The sequence below is a fragment of the Bison bison genome, unplaced genomic scaffold (genome assembly GCF_000754665.1).
Source record: "Bison bison bison isolate TAMUID 2011002044 unplaced genomic scaffold, Bison_UMD1.0 scf7180017864193, whole genome shotgun sequence".
NCBI classification, from domain to species: domain Eukaryota; kingdom Metazoa; phylum Chordata; class Mammalia; order Artiodactyla; family Bovidae; genus Bison; species Bison bison.
In genome coordinates, this window is record NW_011494765.1 from 1,326,401 (window position 1) to 1,345,600 (window position 19,200).

The 19,200-nt window shown below is 37.8% G+C and overlaps 1 protein-coding gene across 4 annotated transcripts in view; it reads right to left on the minus strand.

Moving 5' to 3' along the window:
• DENND1A (DENN/MADD domain containing 1A) overlaps positions 1-19,200 on the minus strand; it is a 520,043-nt gene that overhangs the window by 337,125 nt on the left and 163,718 nt on the right. For all 4 annotated transcript variants that reach the window (XM_010844030.1, XM_010844029.1, XM_010844031.1 and 1 more), the window contains one exon: positions 15,718-15,837. In XM_010844030.1, coding sequence (XP_010842332.1) covers positions 15,718-15,837 — 120 coding nt within the window. The remainder of the gene's footprint in view (positions 1-15,717; positions 15,838-19,200) is intronic.

Here is a 19,200-nt window from a genome sequence, read left to right on the forward strand (position 1 = left end):
TTAGGGGGAAATCTTTAGAAGAAAAGATGACATACTCTCAGTTTATGAACTCTTAGGGGAAAATATTCCCTCAAAATAAAATCTGACAAATAATCTCCCCTTTTCTACACATGAGAGTTGCTCACCCTCCACCTTGTTCAGAGTACATTTTTTAGTGCCCTGGTATGTAGGAGACAAAAAGGGGGGAGGGGGGCACTTCATATAATTTGCTATTCACACAAAACACCAAGGTTGAAACTCACATAATAAATACAGAGGTTATGAAACCCAATGGATTCATCAGCTCAAATACAGGAGAGCTTTAGAATTAATTCTTGTAAAACAACATTTACACGTGCTTAAGAATAGGAGCACTTACAGTGAAATCCTGTGAGAAAGGGAACTGAACACAAGTTCAAAGAATTCCATGTAATTCTCTGTACTGTGTAATGTTCTGAGATTACTAGCATCTTAATGGACAAAAGGCAAGAAAAAATAGAATCTGACTTTGTCAGTCATTTATCTATCTAAATATATTCTCTAACAATCTTATCCACTCTTAGTATAGTGCATAGGCACAGAAAACAACCATCATTTCCATAGCCCATAGCCTAGTAAAGATTTTCTGGCTTCCCTGGTGTCTCACTGGTAAAGAGTCCACCTGCCAATGCAGGAGACGCAAGTTCAATCCCTGGTCAGGAAGATCTTCCGGAGAAGGAAATGGCAATCCATTCCAGTATTTCTGCTTGGGAAATCCAATGGACAGAGGACCCTGGAGGGCTATGTGGGGTCGCAATGAATCGGACACAACTGAAAGACTAAACAAACAAATAAACAAAGATTTTCTATTTAGAATTTGGGATATTTAGATCACTCTTAGCTGATCTTCAGAGTGACTAAATTCCCTGATTGAGCAGGGTGAGTCTTAGAGTCAGCAAAGTATTTGAGACTTTTTCTATGACACCCTTTGACAGAGAGGAGAGAAATATATGATGAAAATAATTAATTCCTTTCTGAAAAAAATTGTTTTTAACATCTATATCAGGTGTTTCATATAACATTTTAACCTATATGTTAACAACTTTACAAAGTAGGTCTCATTATTTTATCGATGTGGGAAATGAGAATTAGAAAAACTTAAGTGATTTGATTTGTCACATGGCTAATAAGTCAGAATTTGAATCTAGTTCTAAACCTAAAAGCTTTGCATTAGAATTTTAGGTCATTAAAACATTAGGACATCATCTACCTTCTGTGGAAGTAACAAATGGTCTAAAGGTAAAGGTATTGAGGAAGGGGTATTATTTATGTGTATGTGAACAAGCAAATACTGGGGCTGGGAAATAAGGTGCTTGTTTGTTTTTTACCAATTTTATTCATTCAACAAGAACTTAGGGTACACCTATGATAGATCAGGTATTCTCATATGTTCTCACACACATCTGAATTCTTATAAAGTCTCTAGGAAATTAAATAATTTCTCTCAGAGTTTCCATATTTCTAGCCTATGTGCCATTGATTCTTAGGCCAAGAATCCTTTTTCTCCTTACATGTGACTGATTAAAATCACACCAAACATCAGCAGCTTTTACAAGTGGTAAGTTTGCTGGAATATTTATGTTAAAAATAACAACTTCAATGGCATAACTGGAGATAAATATTGCATTCCAACAACCAAAATTTAACAAGTAATCAAGTAGAGAGAGATATGGACTGATATGATTGTATATCTCAGGATGATAAATGATAATCAAGATAGCTTTCCTAACCACCATCAACGTGGTATAGTATTAAAATAAAGAAACTTTGTAAGCAGAATAACTGTTTCCTCTTTTTAGTCTAATTAACTCATTCATTTTTTCAAAACATTCCATTTGCCTCCATGTCTTTAAATTCAGATAATGTAGTCTTTAAAGATAAGAACTAGAGAAAATACTAGTTTCTAGTCTCAATTACTATGCTGGTTTGCAGGGCCATCTAAGGCCCTTTCTTATAACTTTTTTTGACAGAGAACAAGGCACAAGAAACTGCTTAACATTCTCATGCCTCATTTCCTCAACCAATAAAATGAAGGGATATCCTGGCTACCCCTTCAGCTTGATAAAAACTGAAATTTGTTAAGTAAACCCCCAGAGTGGATGCTGAGTACCATCCAAAAATGTGTTGTTCTACATTTGGGCAATGCAACACCAATGAAAAAATTAAATCAAGGGTTTTGAGGAGAGAAGGGAAAGGCCAGAATCATCACCATCAGAAAGAAAGGGCAGTCAGTTTCTCTTTTCCTTATGTTGAGACAGAATTCTGAATCGTCTATCCCAGCCAGAACACTAGGAAGATGTGTTCAATCCAGGCCAGAGTGTTGCTTTTGGAGTGAAGGGGTATCACAGTGCTCTGGAGTTCAGTTTCCTCCGCACATACACAAACACAAGTGCACAGCGCCCCAATGCTGTTTGTCCCCTTGGCTTCACAGCCCTGCCAGTTGGCAAACCCAAGCCAGGAAGTTGTCAATTCCAATTGCGTTTAAGGCCATGTAGTCCTATTAAAGAAGCCTTGCTGGTTAAGGGGCGTCCTCTGTTTCCAAAGCATGGGAAAAAAAGGGGGGGGGGGATCTGCTTAGATTGGAGCTGGCAACTTTCACTGACTAGAGTTTTCAAGGAGCTATGAATGAGTTTAACAAAGGAGGTCTGTGGCTAGTTTCTGGCTGAAGTCCATGTCAACAGTTTTTAAGGTCACAGGCCACACTAACTAACATTTATTCCCAGCAGACCCTGCTCTAAACACAAGCTGTAAGTAGTACAAATTTGGAATTTTTCTGTAATCCCTTGAGATATTCCTGATCCTTCCACATGTTTCTGCTCAATTAAAAACAATTCTCACTTTGCACCACAAGAGAGGCCATGCTCAGCAATCTCAGTCCATCCTTAGGGTAGATGAACAAAAACCTGGCAAATCAAAGGGCTCGAGTGGGGAAGGGGAGGAATTCAGCTGGATCACACTGAAAAGTGCAGACAGCTCCCCAGGGGCTCAGTTTGTGAAAGCATAAAACGGGTTATGACAGAGATCCTGAGGCCATAAAAAGCAGGTTTGAGGCATGAATTGGGAATAGGTTCCTAGTCTTTTCACACAAATAGGATAGAAATTTCTGAGAAAATTAAAAGATCAATAAGAAGAGTGTAAAACAGTGGTAATCTATAGAATAGATGTTAAATATCCCACTGTGAAATTAATATAATCATTTCTCAGTTAAGATGAACTCTTACTTTCATTGTTTCTAAATTCAAGATGCTTCTTGAAATCAATCTGAAAACTCAATACAACTCCTATTTTCCCCTTGAAAAGCTGTTTTTAACCTCTGTGGTACATTTTATAACTGACAGTATTTTTAAATTTTGCAAGGCAACATGGGAATAATTACTTTGAATTGAGCACCAAAAATCTCATCTAATCCTCATGGCTACCATAGGAAGTATTTTCTGTTTTACAGATAAGGAAACTGAGGCTGAGAAATGTGAAGTGACTTGCTTCCATTCCTATGGCTAGTACACAGTCGAACTGAAGTGTGAAGACAAGTCTGATTCTGGAGCTCAAGTCCATTCTGGAAACTTAGGAGGAGAAAACCATACTAGAGTATCAGTGGTCATTTTGTTAGTTAAAGTACTACCATTTGCAGCATTCTATATTTGGAATCATGTTTTATATGAAGGTAGTTATAATTTTTCCAAATTAAAAAACACATAAACTGTGGTGCAATGAATATTTGAATTGAACTTGACAGGATAAAATTGCAAGAACTACTTCATTAAAAACATACAAAGAAGAAAATTTAAAACACACGTGATCCCATTACCTAACTAGTCTCAAAGTTAATGCTTAAAAGTATGCAATCACCCAGGCTTTTTTCCTCTAATTTTCTTACGAAATAGAGATATCATATATGAAAATTTGTATTTTGCTTTTTTTTATATCTTAGATGTTTTCCATGTCATTAAATAATCACCAAAAGCATAATTTTAATGGTATTAATTTAGCAAACTCCCTCCATTAATTGTTACTAATTTCTCATTCTATATACTATAATAAACATCCTCATACATATATCTGTACATATATTTGAGTTTTCCTCAGAAGATTTTTAAAAAATGGGAACAATTCATATAAAGATTGTGAGTACATATCACCAATTATTTTCCAGGCATGTTGGATCATTTTCCACCTGGACCTACAGTGTATAAATGCCCACCTTATAGCCACTCAGTATCATCTTCAAGTTGATGTGACCAGGCTCACATAGACTTGGTTATGTACATGCCCACACAAATCCCATGTATGACAATGACATGTATATGTTACAACTGGTCTATCCTTCTTTTAGAAACTCCTGAGCCACATAATGTTGTAAGCTACCAGATACAACCTTAGCAAGATTTTTTGCCTATATCATCTCTAGTCTTCAGCACCACCACCCCCCCAAAAAAAAGTAGATATGAGGAAATTAAGGCCCAGAAAGAGTAAATGGAGCACCTAAAAGCACATTTCTGCATCAGCAGGATGAGGATTCAAATTCTGTTCTAATTCCAGACCATGCTCTTTATGCCATGCCATCTCACAGCTCATTTCACCTCAGAGATGATCAACTTGCTTCTTACAACCCCAGCAATGCCTCTTTCTCTAGCAATGCCTCTTCAGACAATGAGGCCACATTAATCTTTAAGGAAATAAAGAATGACAAGACCCAGATCTCACAGGCTTTGAGAAAGGAGAATAGCAAGTTGCATGTCTTCTTTTAAGAAGCAGTAAGTGGCAGCAGTGTGGAACTAGAAGGAGGCTTACACACAGTTGGCAGAACAGTAAAAGGGCATAGCCACTTTAGAAAACAATTTGGCATTATCCAATAAAGCTGAAGATGTATGTACCCAACACACAGCTATTCAACTCCTAGGCTCATATACCACAAAACCGAGTGCCTTTGTGTACTAGGATATCTGTTCAAGAACGTTCATAAAAGCCACAAGCTGGAAATAGCCCAAATGGCCACCTATAGTTGAAAGCATAAACAAATTATAGTATGGTCATACAATATGTAATACTCATATAGTAAAGAGAAGAAACAGCATGGATGAATCTCAAAAACTGAGCAAAAGAAGACTTAAAATAATTTCATATCGTATAATTTAATTTATATAGGTTCCAAACCAGACAAAACCATACCATATTATTTAGGGATACATACACAGATGTAGGGCTTCCCTTGTAGCTCAGTTGGTAAAGAATCTGCCTGCAATGTAGGAGACCTGGGTTTGATTCCTGGGTCAGGAAGATTCCCTGGAGAAGGAAATGACAACCCACTCCAGTTATTCTTGCCTGGAGAATCCCATGTACAGAGGAGCCTGGCAGGCTATAATCCATAGGGTCACAAGAGTCAGACACAACTTAGCAACTAAACCACCACCACACAGGTGAACAAATTATTCTGAGGTGTTGGAAATTTCTTAACTGGGTAATTACATGAGTATTTGCTATATAATTTTTGTATGTACTTATGTGAGTATATATAATATATAAATATATGTACACACACATATATATACTTACATGTGTACATATCACTAAAATCAATGCATTTTCCTTTTGCAGATTATAGTTCACAGTTTACAAAAGAAAAGCACAGGGTTGTAGTTAAACATTTACACAGCAGATAAAACAGTACTTAAGTTCTTTGTGTGTTCTATTAGTCATCACAACGAAATTCTCAATTAGTATTATCCTCAATTCACCACTGAAATAACTGACAAAGATGAATGCTGGGTAAATGAAAACATTTTATATTATTAATCCAATTTTCAAGAAGATTAAAAAATCAAATATAGTACCAATTACCAATGTTCATTCAATTACAATGTAAGTTATTATATTGAGGAAAGACAAATTCAGGGAGTCCCACTGCATGAAGGTAAACTCTCTCTTCAGATAAAAAGACCAGGGATAATAATCTCTGGGGAATTAAAAAAAAAAAATTTTTTTTAAGGTAAAAATAAGTATTGCTTCCAGTGGTTAGGGCACAAAGGCTATCTTTACTTAATGAGGATAATCAACACTTAGTATATTTTCATATACTAATAAAGAAAAGGTACAAATTAAAAATTTCTTTAAAATGATAACCAAAATTACCAAATATGTATTCCTTTTAAAACGGATGACAGCAAATGCCTAGCTCAGCAGAAAACTGGACACTAGCAAACATACTTTGCTTCTGGCTTGGAGTTGCTTTTGTGGCTTTTTGGTTTTTTTGTTTTGTTTTTTATCCCCCCAAAGACTTCTTGTTTTCTTGTGGGAGCAGGATTTTAAAACTTAAAAATTTTTTTAAAGGAAACCAGTCATTATGAGTTCAAGCAAAAAAACTACAGGACACCGATTTCTTTTTCCACCACACGTTTAAGTAAGTTCTAAAATGTCAAGTTTTTCTTTAGAGCCCAGCATTTTTTTTGCTGCATTTTGGGCTCATTAATACACATAAAGAGCTAGTTAAAATACCAGACTGAATAACTGAACAATGAGACAATTAACCCCAAATACAAAGCTCCACCTACTTTACTTCAAAGACATCTGAAATATAATAGATTAGAAACCATAAAGGATGATTCTCAGAATTAATTTTGTAATACATATTGCTTTGTATTTTAGATAAGGGATTTAAAATCTCCATAGAGGTACTCTAACACTTCTGAATTGAGTTAGAGACAATTGCCCTTAGCTTTGCTGAAGGTTACTGGTAGTTTCACTTGCCATGAAAGAGAAATAAAAATCTATTCAATTTCTACTGCATACTATAGTACAGAACTTAATTTTATCTACAATGTTTAAAAAGTCCCTAAGTTTCTACATGAAGTTTTAAGGTATGTATGGTTTCTTTACAGTCAGAATATAATATACTCAAAATCAACTGCTGTGCAACTTTAAAAGTAGTCCCTTTATGCTACATTACTTTTGCAATTTATAATATAACTTACACTAGTAAAGGATTACTTTGAAGATATAAATGTCAAAGTGAAACACAGAAAGGAAAAGTAAACTAAATACATTATTTGTCACTTGATTTAACTAAGACTTTTGATACTATTTCTATACTTTTTTGGGCTTCCCTTGTAGCTCAGTCAGTAAAGAATCTGCCTGCAGTGCAGGAGATCCGGGTTCGATCCCTGGGTTGGGAAGATCCCCTGGTGAGGGAAATGGCAACCCACTCCAGTATCCTTGCCTGGAAAATCTCATGGACAGAGGAGCCCGGTGGGCTGGGGTTGCAGAGTCGGGCACGACTGAGCAACTAACACTTATTTGAGCTTCCCTGGTAGCTCAGACGGTAAAGCATCTGCCTGCAATGCGGGAGACCTGGGTTCGGTCCCTGGGTTGGGAAAGTCTCCTCGAGAGGGAAATGACAACCCACTCCAGTACTCTTGCCTGGAGAATCCCATGGACGGAGGAGCCTGGTAGCTACAGTCCACGGGGTCGCAAAGAGTCGGACACGGCTGAGCGAGTGCTTTGCCTTTGCCATACTTTTAGGTTCATTGTTTTCAGAAGTTAGCAACTATTCTTCATTGTCAAGAAATGGGTAATAGCTCACATGTTAAGATAAAAAGTAGTTGAGTTTTTTTAAAAAATGTAATTAGCTGAATGACAAATTCACTAGAACAAACGCATTTTTAAAAGAACATAAGTCTTAGCAGGAAAAAAATTTTTTTTTATAACTAAGAGCTTCTTGTCTTGTAAATCAATTTCACACAATTTACAGTCAGAAAGATTCTCAGGAAAGAATATTTAATGATATGTAAAGACACTTACTTACAATATGATAAATGAAAACGCTGGACAGAAAACTATAATACAGCATGATCCCAATTCAAGGAAAGAAACACATCTAGTCATTATGGGAATCATAAGATGATAGACTGCTTTTCTTACTTTTCTGAAGTTTTTTAAATTCCTCTAGTGAGGAAGTATATCTTCACAACCTCAAAAAATTTTACATCTTAAAAATAAGTGACTCATAACTGACTGTAAGCATTGTGGGCTCTTCAAAGTGCAGATGGCATAATGATTTTTCTCCTTGAAATGATGTAAAGAGGTACACTATCTCAGTCTTCCAGGGCTTTTCCATGATGGACAAATGTTAGACTTCCTACTGCTTCTAAAACTGATCACTGGAAGGGCCAGAAAACTTAAATTCAAACTCTTCTTTGTATTCACAAATCTATCTTGTTCTTAAAATAAGAGTGTAGCTTAGATCCAAAGGGCAATTTTAGGTGTGAAGCATACTGAGTTATTTTCCTTTCTACCTCCTGCCCAGTGAAAAGCAATGATAAAGCTCAAATAAATACACTCTGCTTATTGTTGCTATTGTAGGAAAGTGGTTTGCTTGCAGGGAGGTCCAATAAAAATTGATGACACTCAAACTCAATCAAAAAGCACTAGTGGCCTCTCCTATAGAATGCTTTTCCTGTCTTCCAAAAAGGGTCCCTCGTATGGAATTGTTAAGATTCTCTTTCTCTCAGAAGGCAGGCTTAGTTTTACTGGTTTTCCATTCAAACATACCTTACATCAGATTTAAAGAAAACTGTATCATTTTCTTTACTCTATAATCATATACCTGGGTTGTTCACACAGAATGCAACAACACTGGCCCTAAGGAAATATGACTTTTTGATGCTTGAGGCAACTGAGTCTTGAAAAACCTTAGTCCCAGGTGGTCTTGTGCTTATTCTCCCAAGTGGAAAAATCATTGTCATATCTTGGACAAGACTCTGGATTGTGGGGTCAGAAAACTGCTATCATCCAGCTAAAGAACTTGGGACAAAAAAAATCTTTCCTCTGCAGGTCTCATTTTCATCAGATATAAAATGAGGATGGGCTGTAGTACATTTTTCTTAAGAGGTCTTTAAATTCACTTCTGAAATCATTCTGCAAAGGTGAACAACCCATCATGGTTCTTTTATCTAAATATATATGATGAGAAACACACATTAAGAGCATTAAGAAAAGGAAGCGTTCTGCCTTCGAAACATAGAGTGAGATCATACCATGTCTATTGCAATGCCCAACTCATTCAATCCCAAAATGAAAATTTTCTTTTAGCCAAAGTCTTGGATTTTGGCAAACCAACCCTGAGCCAGGCTGGTTTCCTTTGTAAAAGACCAGGAGGAGTGAAAAAAGCTTCTTCTTCCAGTGGCTGGCCCTGAGGCTGGCTGCTGGTGCAGAAGACACACCTGTCTTTCCAACTGCCCAGCTTCCAAGCCCTCAAATGGTAGGCTACTAGGAGAGCAAGAGCAGTTTTATTTATTTCCCTTTCTCCTCTTTAAAGGTGATTTTGTTAAAACTGTACAGCTTGTTACCATTGTCGAATTGTGACTCCCTAGAGGATTATATATTTCTAAGCATGAAGGCATCTGTGTGGCAATAAAACATGCAACATGCCCCAACCACTTCATTTTTTTAATTAAGAAAAAAAAAAAAAGTTAAAGCCTCCCACAAAGTGATGTTCTGATGAGCACACCTCCCATGCAAGCCTTTCAAAATACTCTCAGAAAAGGCCCTGGGCCTAGTAAACCAGAGCCTCCACAGGCCCCATCCCATGGGTTCAGTTTCTGACAGAAGCCATGTGCCAGGATCCACAATGAGTGGAATTATAATCTGCCACAGCAATCAAGCCTTCTCCCAGCTGACCATCCAGAAAACAACATTGGCCCATCATACTTTTAAGGGAAGGAATTAAAAAGAAATCAAACAGCCCCAGAGAGATGGAAACACTCGAAAAGCAGAGGAAAATCTTCTGTTAAATAGTATGAAAGATCCAGGTTTCCCAAATGGCATTTAAGGCATTGGGAAGAAAGGCTGATGTCTCCCAGAGGGGACCCAGCTTTGATGACCAAACTGCCCTCAAACATCAGGCTGTACATTTTTGTACAGCAGGGTACCCTCAGGCGAGACAACCATAAATAGCTTAAAACAAGAATAGGAGATTCCATCTGTTTCTGGAATATTTCAGCAGCACCTGCTTTCAAGGTAAAACTCTGGGAGCTGTCCCCACAACCTTCCTTCTCAACTCCCTTCCCCATCCCCCATACACTTATTTAAAACTGAAGCAGCTAAAACACAATCCAAAAGGGTTTCTGCCATTCCACCTGCCTAAGGAAAGAGTCCTTTGATTTTTCTCCTAAACTGTATGTGTTGCTTAAAAAACACTGAAGCAGTTAGAGAAGCCCAAGTTCTCAAAACCAGACTCTATTACTTCTAGCTTCTTTTTTTCTGTGAAAACTGAGCTTTTTTGTTTATAGTAGAAATGAGTACAATACAGATGAAAAAAGGATGCAATAGTTGTTCTTGCCATTAAGTCAGAAAATGTTCCAGATCCTCACTTAACACAAAGTTTAAACATAAGCCCACACGCCAATCTGCATGGAAAGAAGGATAATAACTCCCCGATAAGATCCAAGGAACACATTCTATTAAGTTATTAAAAAAAAAAAAAACAAAACACTAAAGTTGAGTCTTGAAAATTCCAATCTAAATCAGATGCTATTCCCAAAGTGATGTACAGCATCCCTCTAACAACCAGAAAACCCCAAGCTTGTGTAGATAGCAATTTCATGTACAAACATCAATATTTCTAACACCTGCCCCAGACCATCAGGTGACACAACATTTTCTATGGGATAAAGTCAAAATCTTGAGCATGGCCCACAAAGACTTTCACAGTCTTGTCCCAAGACTTTTACGGCACCGTCTCTCGCTATCGATCTTTCATCAGAATTCTCATCATTCTTTTACTGTACCTTCCATTTCTCTGGACCTCTGTGCACCAGTTCCCACTGCCCAGAGAGCTTTCCTCCCGTTCTCCTCCAGGCAAGCCTCCACTGATTCTCTAAGGTCCAATTTAACTGGAACCCAGCAGCAACACTTTCTCTGATTCTGCAAGTCAAACATGAGCTCTGCCTAATCTGTGACCCCAAAGAAACTTACGGATACATATTTTTTAAAAAAGCATCTATCACAATATATTTTAATTACTTATTTACTAGTTCCTTCCCAAAGATGAAGTGGCCCCCAAGACAGTAAGGGTAGTAGAAGTGAAATGGGAGATGGGTATCAAAATCAGAGGTGGCCTGGAACAGTGCACCTAGAAGCAAATTCAACTTCATATTTGGTAAAGGGCAAAAAGTATATATTGTTAACAGTTTGAAATACCAAGTTCAGAAAATGCAGCTTACCAAACTCTTGGATGAATAGGACAACTGAAAGGTTCTCATATGGGGAGCTGAGGCTAGATCTGTGTCTCTATTTTAAGGGACCTTGAGGTAAATAAAGGCCAAAGACCACATGTTATGCATTGCTCGTTCTTGAAATATGCTAGATACTAAGATACTTACTAAGTGAATACAAACTTTAAATGTTAGGCTAAAAAAAATTTAGATGCCATATTGATGAAACAAGTTATTTCTTCCCAAAATGGATAAGAGGTTCTGAACAACTCTATTTGGATATAAAGACTGTTACTCAAGGTTTCTCAAAAGCTGAAATAAGATCCCTATATATTAAGTAGAAAATTGTAGAACACAAATACTTTTAAAGTGCCTTTATAAAGAATAAGTTAATACTATATGGCTTATCTTCCATAATCTACTGCTCCCCACTCTAAGCAATACAGTTATGACTTTGAACTCCTACATTTCTTCTGATCATCCAAAACCAGAAGCTGTTTATAAACAGCATATTTTATTACAGTTTTAGCCTTGTTGGGTCATGTGTTTTTTGGGCAAAAGAAGCCACAAAAAAAGTGATCTAGGTCACTTTGTCTTTGTCTTACAATATTAAGATTTCAGAGGTAAATATTTAGTACATATTAGACTCAGATGGTGCTATCTGAGAACGCTAAAATACTTTCTTGGATTCTTGGGTTTATAAAGAAGAACAACTAACTTACTCATAACTCATATTCTCCTAGCTGGTGCTTTTAACCTCGGGCTTCCCAGGTGGCACTAGTGGTAAAGAATCCACCTGCCAATGCAGGAGACATGAGAGATGTGGGTTCGACCCCTGGGTTGGGAAGATTCCCTGGAGGAGGACATGGCAATCCACTCCTGTATTCTTGCCTAAAAAATCCCATGGACACAGGAGCCTGGCAGGCTACAGTCCATAGGGTTGCAAAGAGTCAGACATGACTGAAGCGACTGAACACACACACACACGCACACACCATCTAGTAACTAGCTAAATAATATTACGGTGACTCTCAAAGAAAAGTAAAATGCTTTAATATAAAGAACCAGTCAATTGTGGAAGGAAATAATGCATTTGACTTTATATACCATGGTATTTTTGTTAATAAGAGTTTTTACTTTAGTACAACTACAACTCTGTCAAGGTTAGCTGGTAACAAGAGTTCAAAAAAACTTTGAAAAAGAATTTTTTAAAATAAACTTAGGGATTCAATCCTTCATAAAACAAGTATTACTAACTGTCTACTACGTACAGAGACATTCTTTAATACGCTTTGGATGTATCTGTGAACAAAACAGGTTAAGAATTCCCAGGCTTCATGAAGCTTACATTCTAGTGGGGAAGAACAGACAATGCCCCTAACAATGAATCTAATAAGTTATATTGAGTAAAGGATGTCTAAGAACCTTTCATTGTAAAATTACGTCTAAATTTTGTAACATACTAATGACCCAATCCTTTATGGACACAATGCCTGTCCACTGTGTCACTGAATCCAAAGTGTAAGAATCAAAGGTGCACCTCTTACGACTAATATGAATTGTCCGGTAATATGAACCATGCTTCTGCCAACAACAGGACTTCGTATTTTCTCTTTGAATTAGTATCCAATGAGGCCTGTCCTCCCACTTGAGCCCCCAGTATTCTGCTTCTCCAACTGAATGGAATGGTTCTCCCTGTCTCTGAAAGTCATGCACTCCTCTGTCAAGCACTACACTAAGTGATGGGGATGCAGATGCTGCTTAAGACACAACCTTTACCAGTAAAGAGTTAACTGTTCACTAGGAGAAAGACAAAAGAAGATCAAGGCTTATGAGTGGATAGCTTAAGAGTGCAAAGCATGCTGGGTGCATCCAGAAGATGGGATGATTACCTCTGCCTGGAAAAGGGGACTCTGAGAAATGCTCAAGCTGAGCCTGGAAGGATGGGTAAAAATGTATGAAGGCAGAAAGGTCTGATTGTTCATGTGGTCTAGGAAGCAAGTGAGCTAGGAAGCAAGTGAGCAAGTGAGAGAGAAAAAGTGATCCTAAGAAGCGAAATCCTAGAACAGTGGGGGCTATGTCTGCACAAATGCCATCACCAGGAACTACATCCCTCATGGGAAGAAATGGAAAAGCAAAAGTAAAGGTGGCAGCTGAGCAGACTTAAGAATACTGGGCACACTGAGAACATGACTGGAGTTTAAAACACACATTAACTAAAGGAAAAGCATCTGAAGCAAAGCAAGAAGACCAAACAGCAAAAGAAGATGATGCTAAATAATAATGTAACCCAGACCCAAGTCCCACCAATGTTCTCTTGGAAGACCTCTCCACTGGACATGTCACCAACCCGTTATCCAGGGTTAACAGCAAGTTCTTCCACTCACATGCTAGTCTCAACCCAGCAATGTTTCCAAATCAAGCACAGGGAAAGTGCCATTTTGTGTGCCCTGTACATAAGCAAAAACTGAATAAGATAAACAGAGCCTTCTGGCCTCATGTTAAATACCCATGAAATGCATGTCCCAGAATCCACAGAAGACTAAACTACAGCCACTATGCTCTGGGGCACTAGATTAGCAACAGTAAGAAGACACTATTCCACGGGCTCACTCTATGTGTTATATATAGCATATTGTAGCAAGATCATCCATCTCCCCAGCTCATCTCGGGAACTCTTCAAGGACAAGGACTAGCTCATAGTAAGCACTTGATTAAGGACTGACAAACAAGTGAATGAATTAACCCACCAAATTTTCCCCTATAGCTCCTAGCTAGTACACACCAATTGTACACACAATTGAAAACACACCAATTGCTGCTATTTTTCATTCTAAATGATAATAGCAAAAGGCTATTCAACTAGCCTGTCACAAACATGGCCCTACATGTAGATACAAACACCAGAATCAGATATGAGCAATTTTTAAACTTAAATTTTTAAATAAACAGTTTTCCACTCTCTGAAGTGTGCTGAGTGGTTGCAATTGTACCAATTCAAGAATCTCCCTTCCCTCAATACATACACCCAAGCTTTGAAAGAAACATCACATCCCAAAACATTATGGGACAAAACCTTTTTGCAAAACTTCAAGAACTTGGTTTAAACCCTCATCTCCCTGAATGACTACATAAATATGCAGTGTCCTAGCCAAGGCTGAAATACAACATCAGACAAAAATGTAAGAGAAAATTTTCTTGAAAAAAATTGTTAAATAAAAAAGTAAATAATAATTTATATCAGAGTCTAATACTCAGGGCAGGTAGTCCTTGGGCCTGGGCTAGAGGTGTGTTTGAGAACAGGAGTCTTGCAAAGCAGCCGGGTTTGTACCTCCATCTTAAGGTCTTTCCAGCAGTTGTCCTCTAGTGCTCAAATTAGATATACTATGCCTGATGAAGGAGCCAGTGGACTTCGCTGATTAAACACAATAATAAGATTTGTGTAGAGAAATGCAGAAGTAACATTTCTGACTGACAGTTATAGAGCTAAGACATTGAAAGTTAGCCCTCACCACCCCCATGGTGTTAGGGTGTGTGTGTGTCTGGGGGCAAGGGGGTCTGCTCTTAGTGAGGAAGAAAAGAAAATGCAGAGACTAGTACACCAGAGAACTACTCCTTCTGGAATTCATAGTGGGTCTGGCCTCGCTAGGCTCAAGCCCAAGATGGGAGACCCGGGTTTTGTCAGGGGCGCCTCCCTGCTATCCTGCCCTGTGCTGCTGCACATGAGCAGAGACAGGAGGCAGGCCCCTCTGACACCTACTTAACCAAGGCAGATGCAGAGGAGAGTGTGTGGGATGCCTTGACCTCCCCCTCAGGAGGCGCCCAGCAGGAGCCCACAGAGCCAGCAGCTCTGAAATCAGATTTCCACACATCCTGCAACCCCGGAATATGCCTTACCCCTCTGGCAGGAGGAAACAGAGCATTAAGTAAGCGTGCTTCTGGTGTGTGAAGGGAATTTTGGAAGACCTAAAGAAGCCTTCTCACAGGATTCTGCACTTTTTTCAAAACCTCTACGGAGGGAGCCAAGTTGGGAAACAGTTACTTACTCATTGACCCGAAAGGGGCAGGGGTGTTACTTTGAGAAGGACACAATCAGTGTCTGCAAGACGTCCTGAACTGCAGACACATACTTTATTAATAATCTTACATACACAAAATGTCCAAGGGAAAGCCTAACAGGCTAATTTCTGACAGCTCCAGATAACAGAAGGAGGAACTGAAGCCATACTGATTCTCCAGCTTCTACACACTCCACAGACGCAATGATCCCTTTTTCCACCCAAGGGATGTGATACAAATAAATAAATACAATTATCTGTAGAACTTAAAGTGCAAGGACAACATTGTAAAGTTCTTCTCCCCAAGTGCAGTGACTTATGGGAAGCAGATAGGAAAATAAAAAGAACAGCTGGAAAATTTAATTACAGAAGACCAAACCAAAAGCTGACATTGTTTCATAGAACTAGCCAATAGCCAAAGCCATTTTCCTTACCTTAAGATACAGAAGCAACTCTTTGCTCCTGAAGATAAGCGGCAGAACCCGAATCTCTGTTTGCTGTCAATGTCAGTGAGCACGAATGTGAAGTTCTGGCCAACTTGGCTAACTGTGAGGCTGCGCCAAAGAGAACAAAGGGGAAAATGAATGTGCAGTAAGTTTCCTGATAAAGTATCTAATCACAACAAGTCGTTGAACCTGTAACATTTCCTTTCTCAGTGGAATTCTTTATAAATGAACTTAACATTTACACACTTCAAGAGAAAAAACTGAGTGAGTATTTTTTAAAAAAGAAAAAGACAGCAAGCAGTGACCACCTCATCATAGCTACCAAACCTCCTACTTACTGCACTCAGGCAGGTGTCCCTGTTGAGTACTGCATCCAGTTTTGAAAGGTGCATCCTATTAACCTCATTTTACAGATGGAGAAATAGCCTAGAGTGCCACTGCGTAAGATGTCAGGTGGTAAATTGCAAAAAGCTGAATTTTAAACCTAGGCCTATCTGATACCAAAGTCTTCCCTGCCAGTTTGCTGGTAATGATGCTCACCTGATTATTCCTCTAGTTCAGAAAATAACAGGGACTGCAACAGCAGAATTTAAATGCCAGCCACAAAGTTAGACATTTGATATTATACTATCTCATTTACTCTCACAACAACCCTGGAACTTCAAGGATGTTCCCATTTTACAGAAAAGGAGACTATAGAACTTAATAAGTAAATAACTGAATCAAGTTCACGAAGCCACTAAGGGGAGGAGCTAGAATTCAAAAGAGGGCAGGGTTAGCTATTACTTTCCTAAATTCCTGTACCTTTCATAATTTCCAAATTTATGAGGACTATATTTTATATTTTATAGGACAGAAATAGCAAATGTCTTATCAATGCAAGATATTTTCTGAGAAATGGAAACAAGGTTTTACAGAAAAGCATTAAAGATAAAAACTAAAAATTCCTGCATCAACACAAAAATCAGCAGACCACACAAAAAACTAAAAACATTTCAAAAAATTAAGAAGCATATTACAAGTCAGATTAATCTAGAAACTCTTTTAAAGTTACAAAATGTTTTAAAATCCACTTTTTAAAATCAGTTTACCAGTTAGCCTTTGGATTCCTCTTTAAAAAGTCAAATCTTATACTTCCCTGGTGGCACAGTGGATAGGAATCTGCCTGCCAACACAGGGGATACAGGTTCAATCCTTGATCTGGGAAGATTTCACATGCTGTGGAGCAACTGAGTCCATGATCTACAATTACCAGGCCTGAGCTCCACAACAAGCAAAACCACCCCAATGAGAAGCCTACGCACCACAGTGAAGAGTACAGCCCCCATTGGCCATAACTAGAGAAAGCCCATGCAAAGCAACAGAGACCTAGACAGCCAAAACTAAATAAATAAAATTTTTAAATAGTTAAATATTACAAATTCTAGTATACAAATTTATGCAAACAAAATATTTTATAATTTGACACTGACTTATTCAAAGGAACTCATTAACTTGTATTTTATATTTATATTTTACAAAACATACTCAGATTGATAAAATATTCAAATTAATGCTCTCACCTATAATTTGCTATAAATTGTCAGTAGAAATGAAAAATCATGGTTCACCAGGCCTTTTCCAAAGGCCGACTGATTGAGTTTTTGACAGCATACGAAGTCTTTGAATATGGATAGCATTCTTTTCTAAAATTCCCTTATACAAGCCACATAAGAAAATTAAAGTATTTTAATTTTAAAAGACTATCAAAGTATTCCAGGACAAAAGGTCAGTGGACCCTACCTGGTCATATTTAAGGAAATAATTCCTGCCCTCAAAGAATGGTTAGAGATTACAAGAAAATAATTCAGAAAGCAAAGAGAGTTCCAACTCTTTTTTAACTAGGAAGGTGAACAAAAACAAGGTAGGAATTTAAAAGCAAGATGGTAATAAAACAGGTGTAAGTAAGTAATGCTATCCCTCCACCTTATGTAAGCCAGAAGAAGGAACACATTCCTATAAAAGTTATAGAGCTGTCAAGGGGATACCAAAACGCTACCTTCTTATGGCTGTTATGTTTTATCTATAAAGCTTGGATACAGTGTTACTATGGCGACTTAATACTATGTTTTAAAGGGGGATTATATGATTAATTTTAACAAGGTTGAGAACTGAAGATGTGTGAGAAACAGAATTCTAGCTCACATAATTAAAGTGATTGGGGGAAAAAAGTGGGCCTCATCAGAGGAGGGGGAAACCCTGTGTTATTAAACTATTTAAAGCAACAGGTCAAGATGATTCTAAGTTACAGATAAGGTCATGCTTTTATGAAGTACTATTATGTATTCATATAAAAGATGACTGTTCATTATCTTAACTAAGGTTTGGTTTCACTTCTAGAATTTTTAAAAAGAAGAATCCTACAAGGAAAGGTACTGATACAACTAGATGAAAAGAAAATACCCAGGATTTCTAGGAAAAGGACACAGAAGGAACACAACTTGGTTTGTGATCTGAGTGTCCTTAATTTCTCTATTATCTGTTCACTACCTTTAAAAAGGCTGAAAACTCTTTCAGCTACACTGTAGGCTCAAAGAAAGGTTCATTACTCATTTGCTTGGTTCAAATCCCAACTCAACCACTTCCTACTGAGCCTTAGTTTAGCAAGTTACTTAACCTCCTGAGCAGCTCAGTTTCTCCTGAAAACAATCATCCAACTCAAAGCATATTTGGGGAATAAGTGAGTGTCTGGTACAAAGGCTAGACCACAGTAAGAACAATTAATAGAAGAGACACAAGTTGATACTTGCAATGAAAACTAAATTTCATCTTAGAATCTTCTTGACTCAGCTTTGTAATATTTGAAAGTGGAAATACGAAGGCTGCCTTTCTTCCCTCTCTATCACATCTTTTCAGCAAGGGGGAGTCTTCTGGGTGACCAAGAAAGTTGCTCATTCTTACATTAAAGTGAAAAAGATTCTTTTGGGGGTGCCACAACTTAGAAGGTGGGCACTTACTATTCTCAGTTGATTCACTTTTTAAATTCCCAGCAGGATGAAGTACAAGTCATTAAGAGCCCCAGATCATTAAATCCTAAAATATTTTTTCCTTGGACAGTTCAAATTAACATTCAAATTGAGTTCAGATTAACTCAAAGGAGTCTTAATCTTCAAGGAATTTATCATTCCCTCTCTACTTGCTGAGGTAGTCTGTAACAGTGTTCACTATTTCTCCATAAAAATGACTGTGGGGAAAGGATTGGCTTTCTTAAAGACTGCAGTTTTTGTGATTACCTCCAGGATCAGAATCCATACACTTTTTTAATAAAAATCAGATTTCATAATGATTAAAGGCAGTGGGAACCTTAGAAACCAACTCATCCAACTCTCTTGTTTCATAGATAGGGAAGTTGAGGCTCAGGATGTTTTATTGTGGTGGTGATGGTGGTTTTGGTTTGCTTTTTTTCTTTTCAAAATAACCAAGACCAAAAGA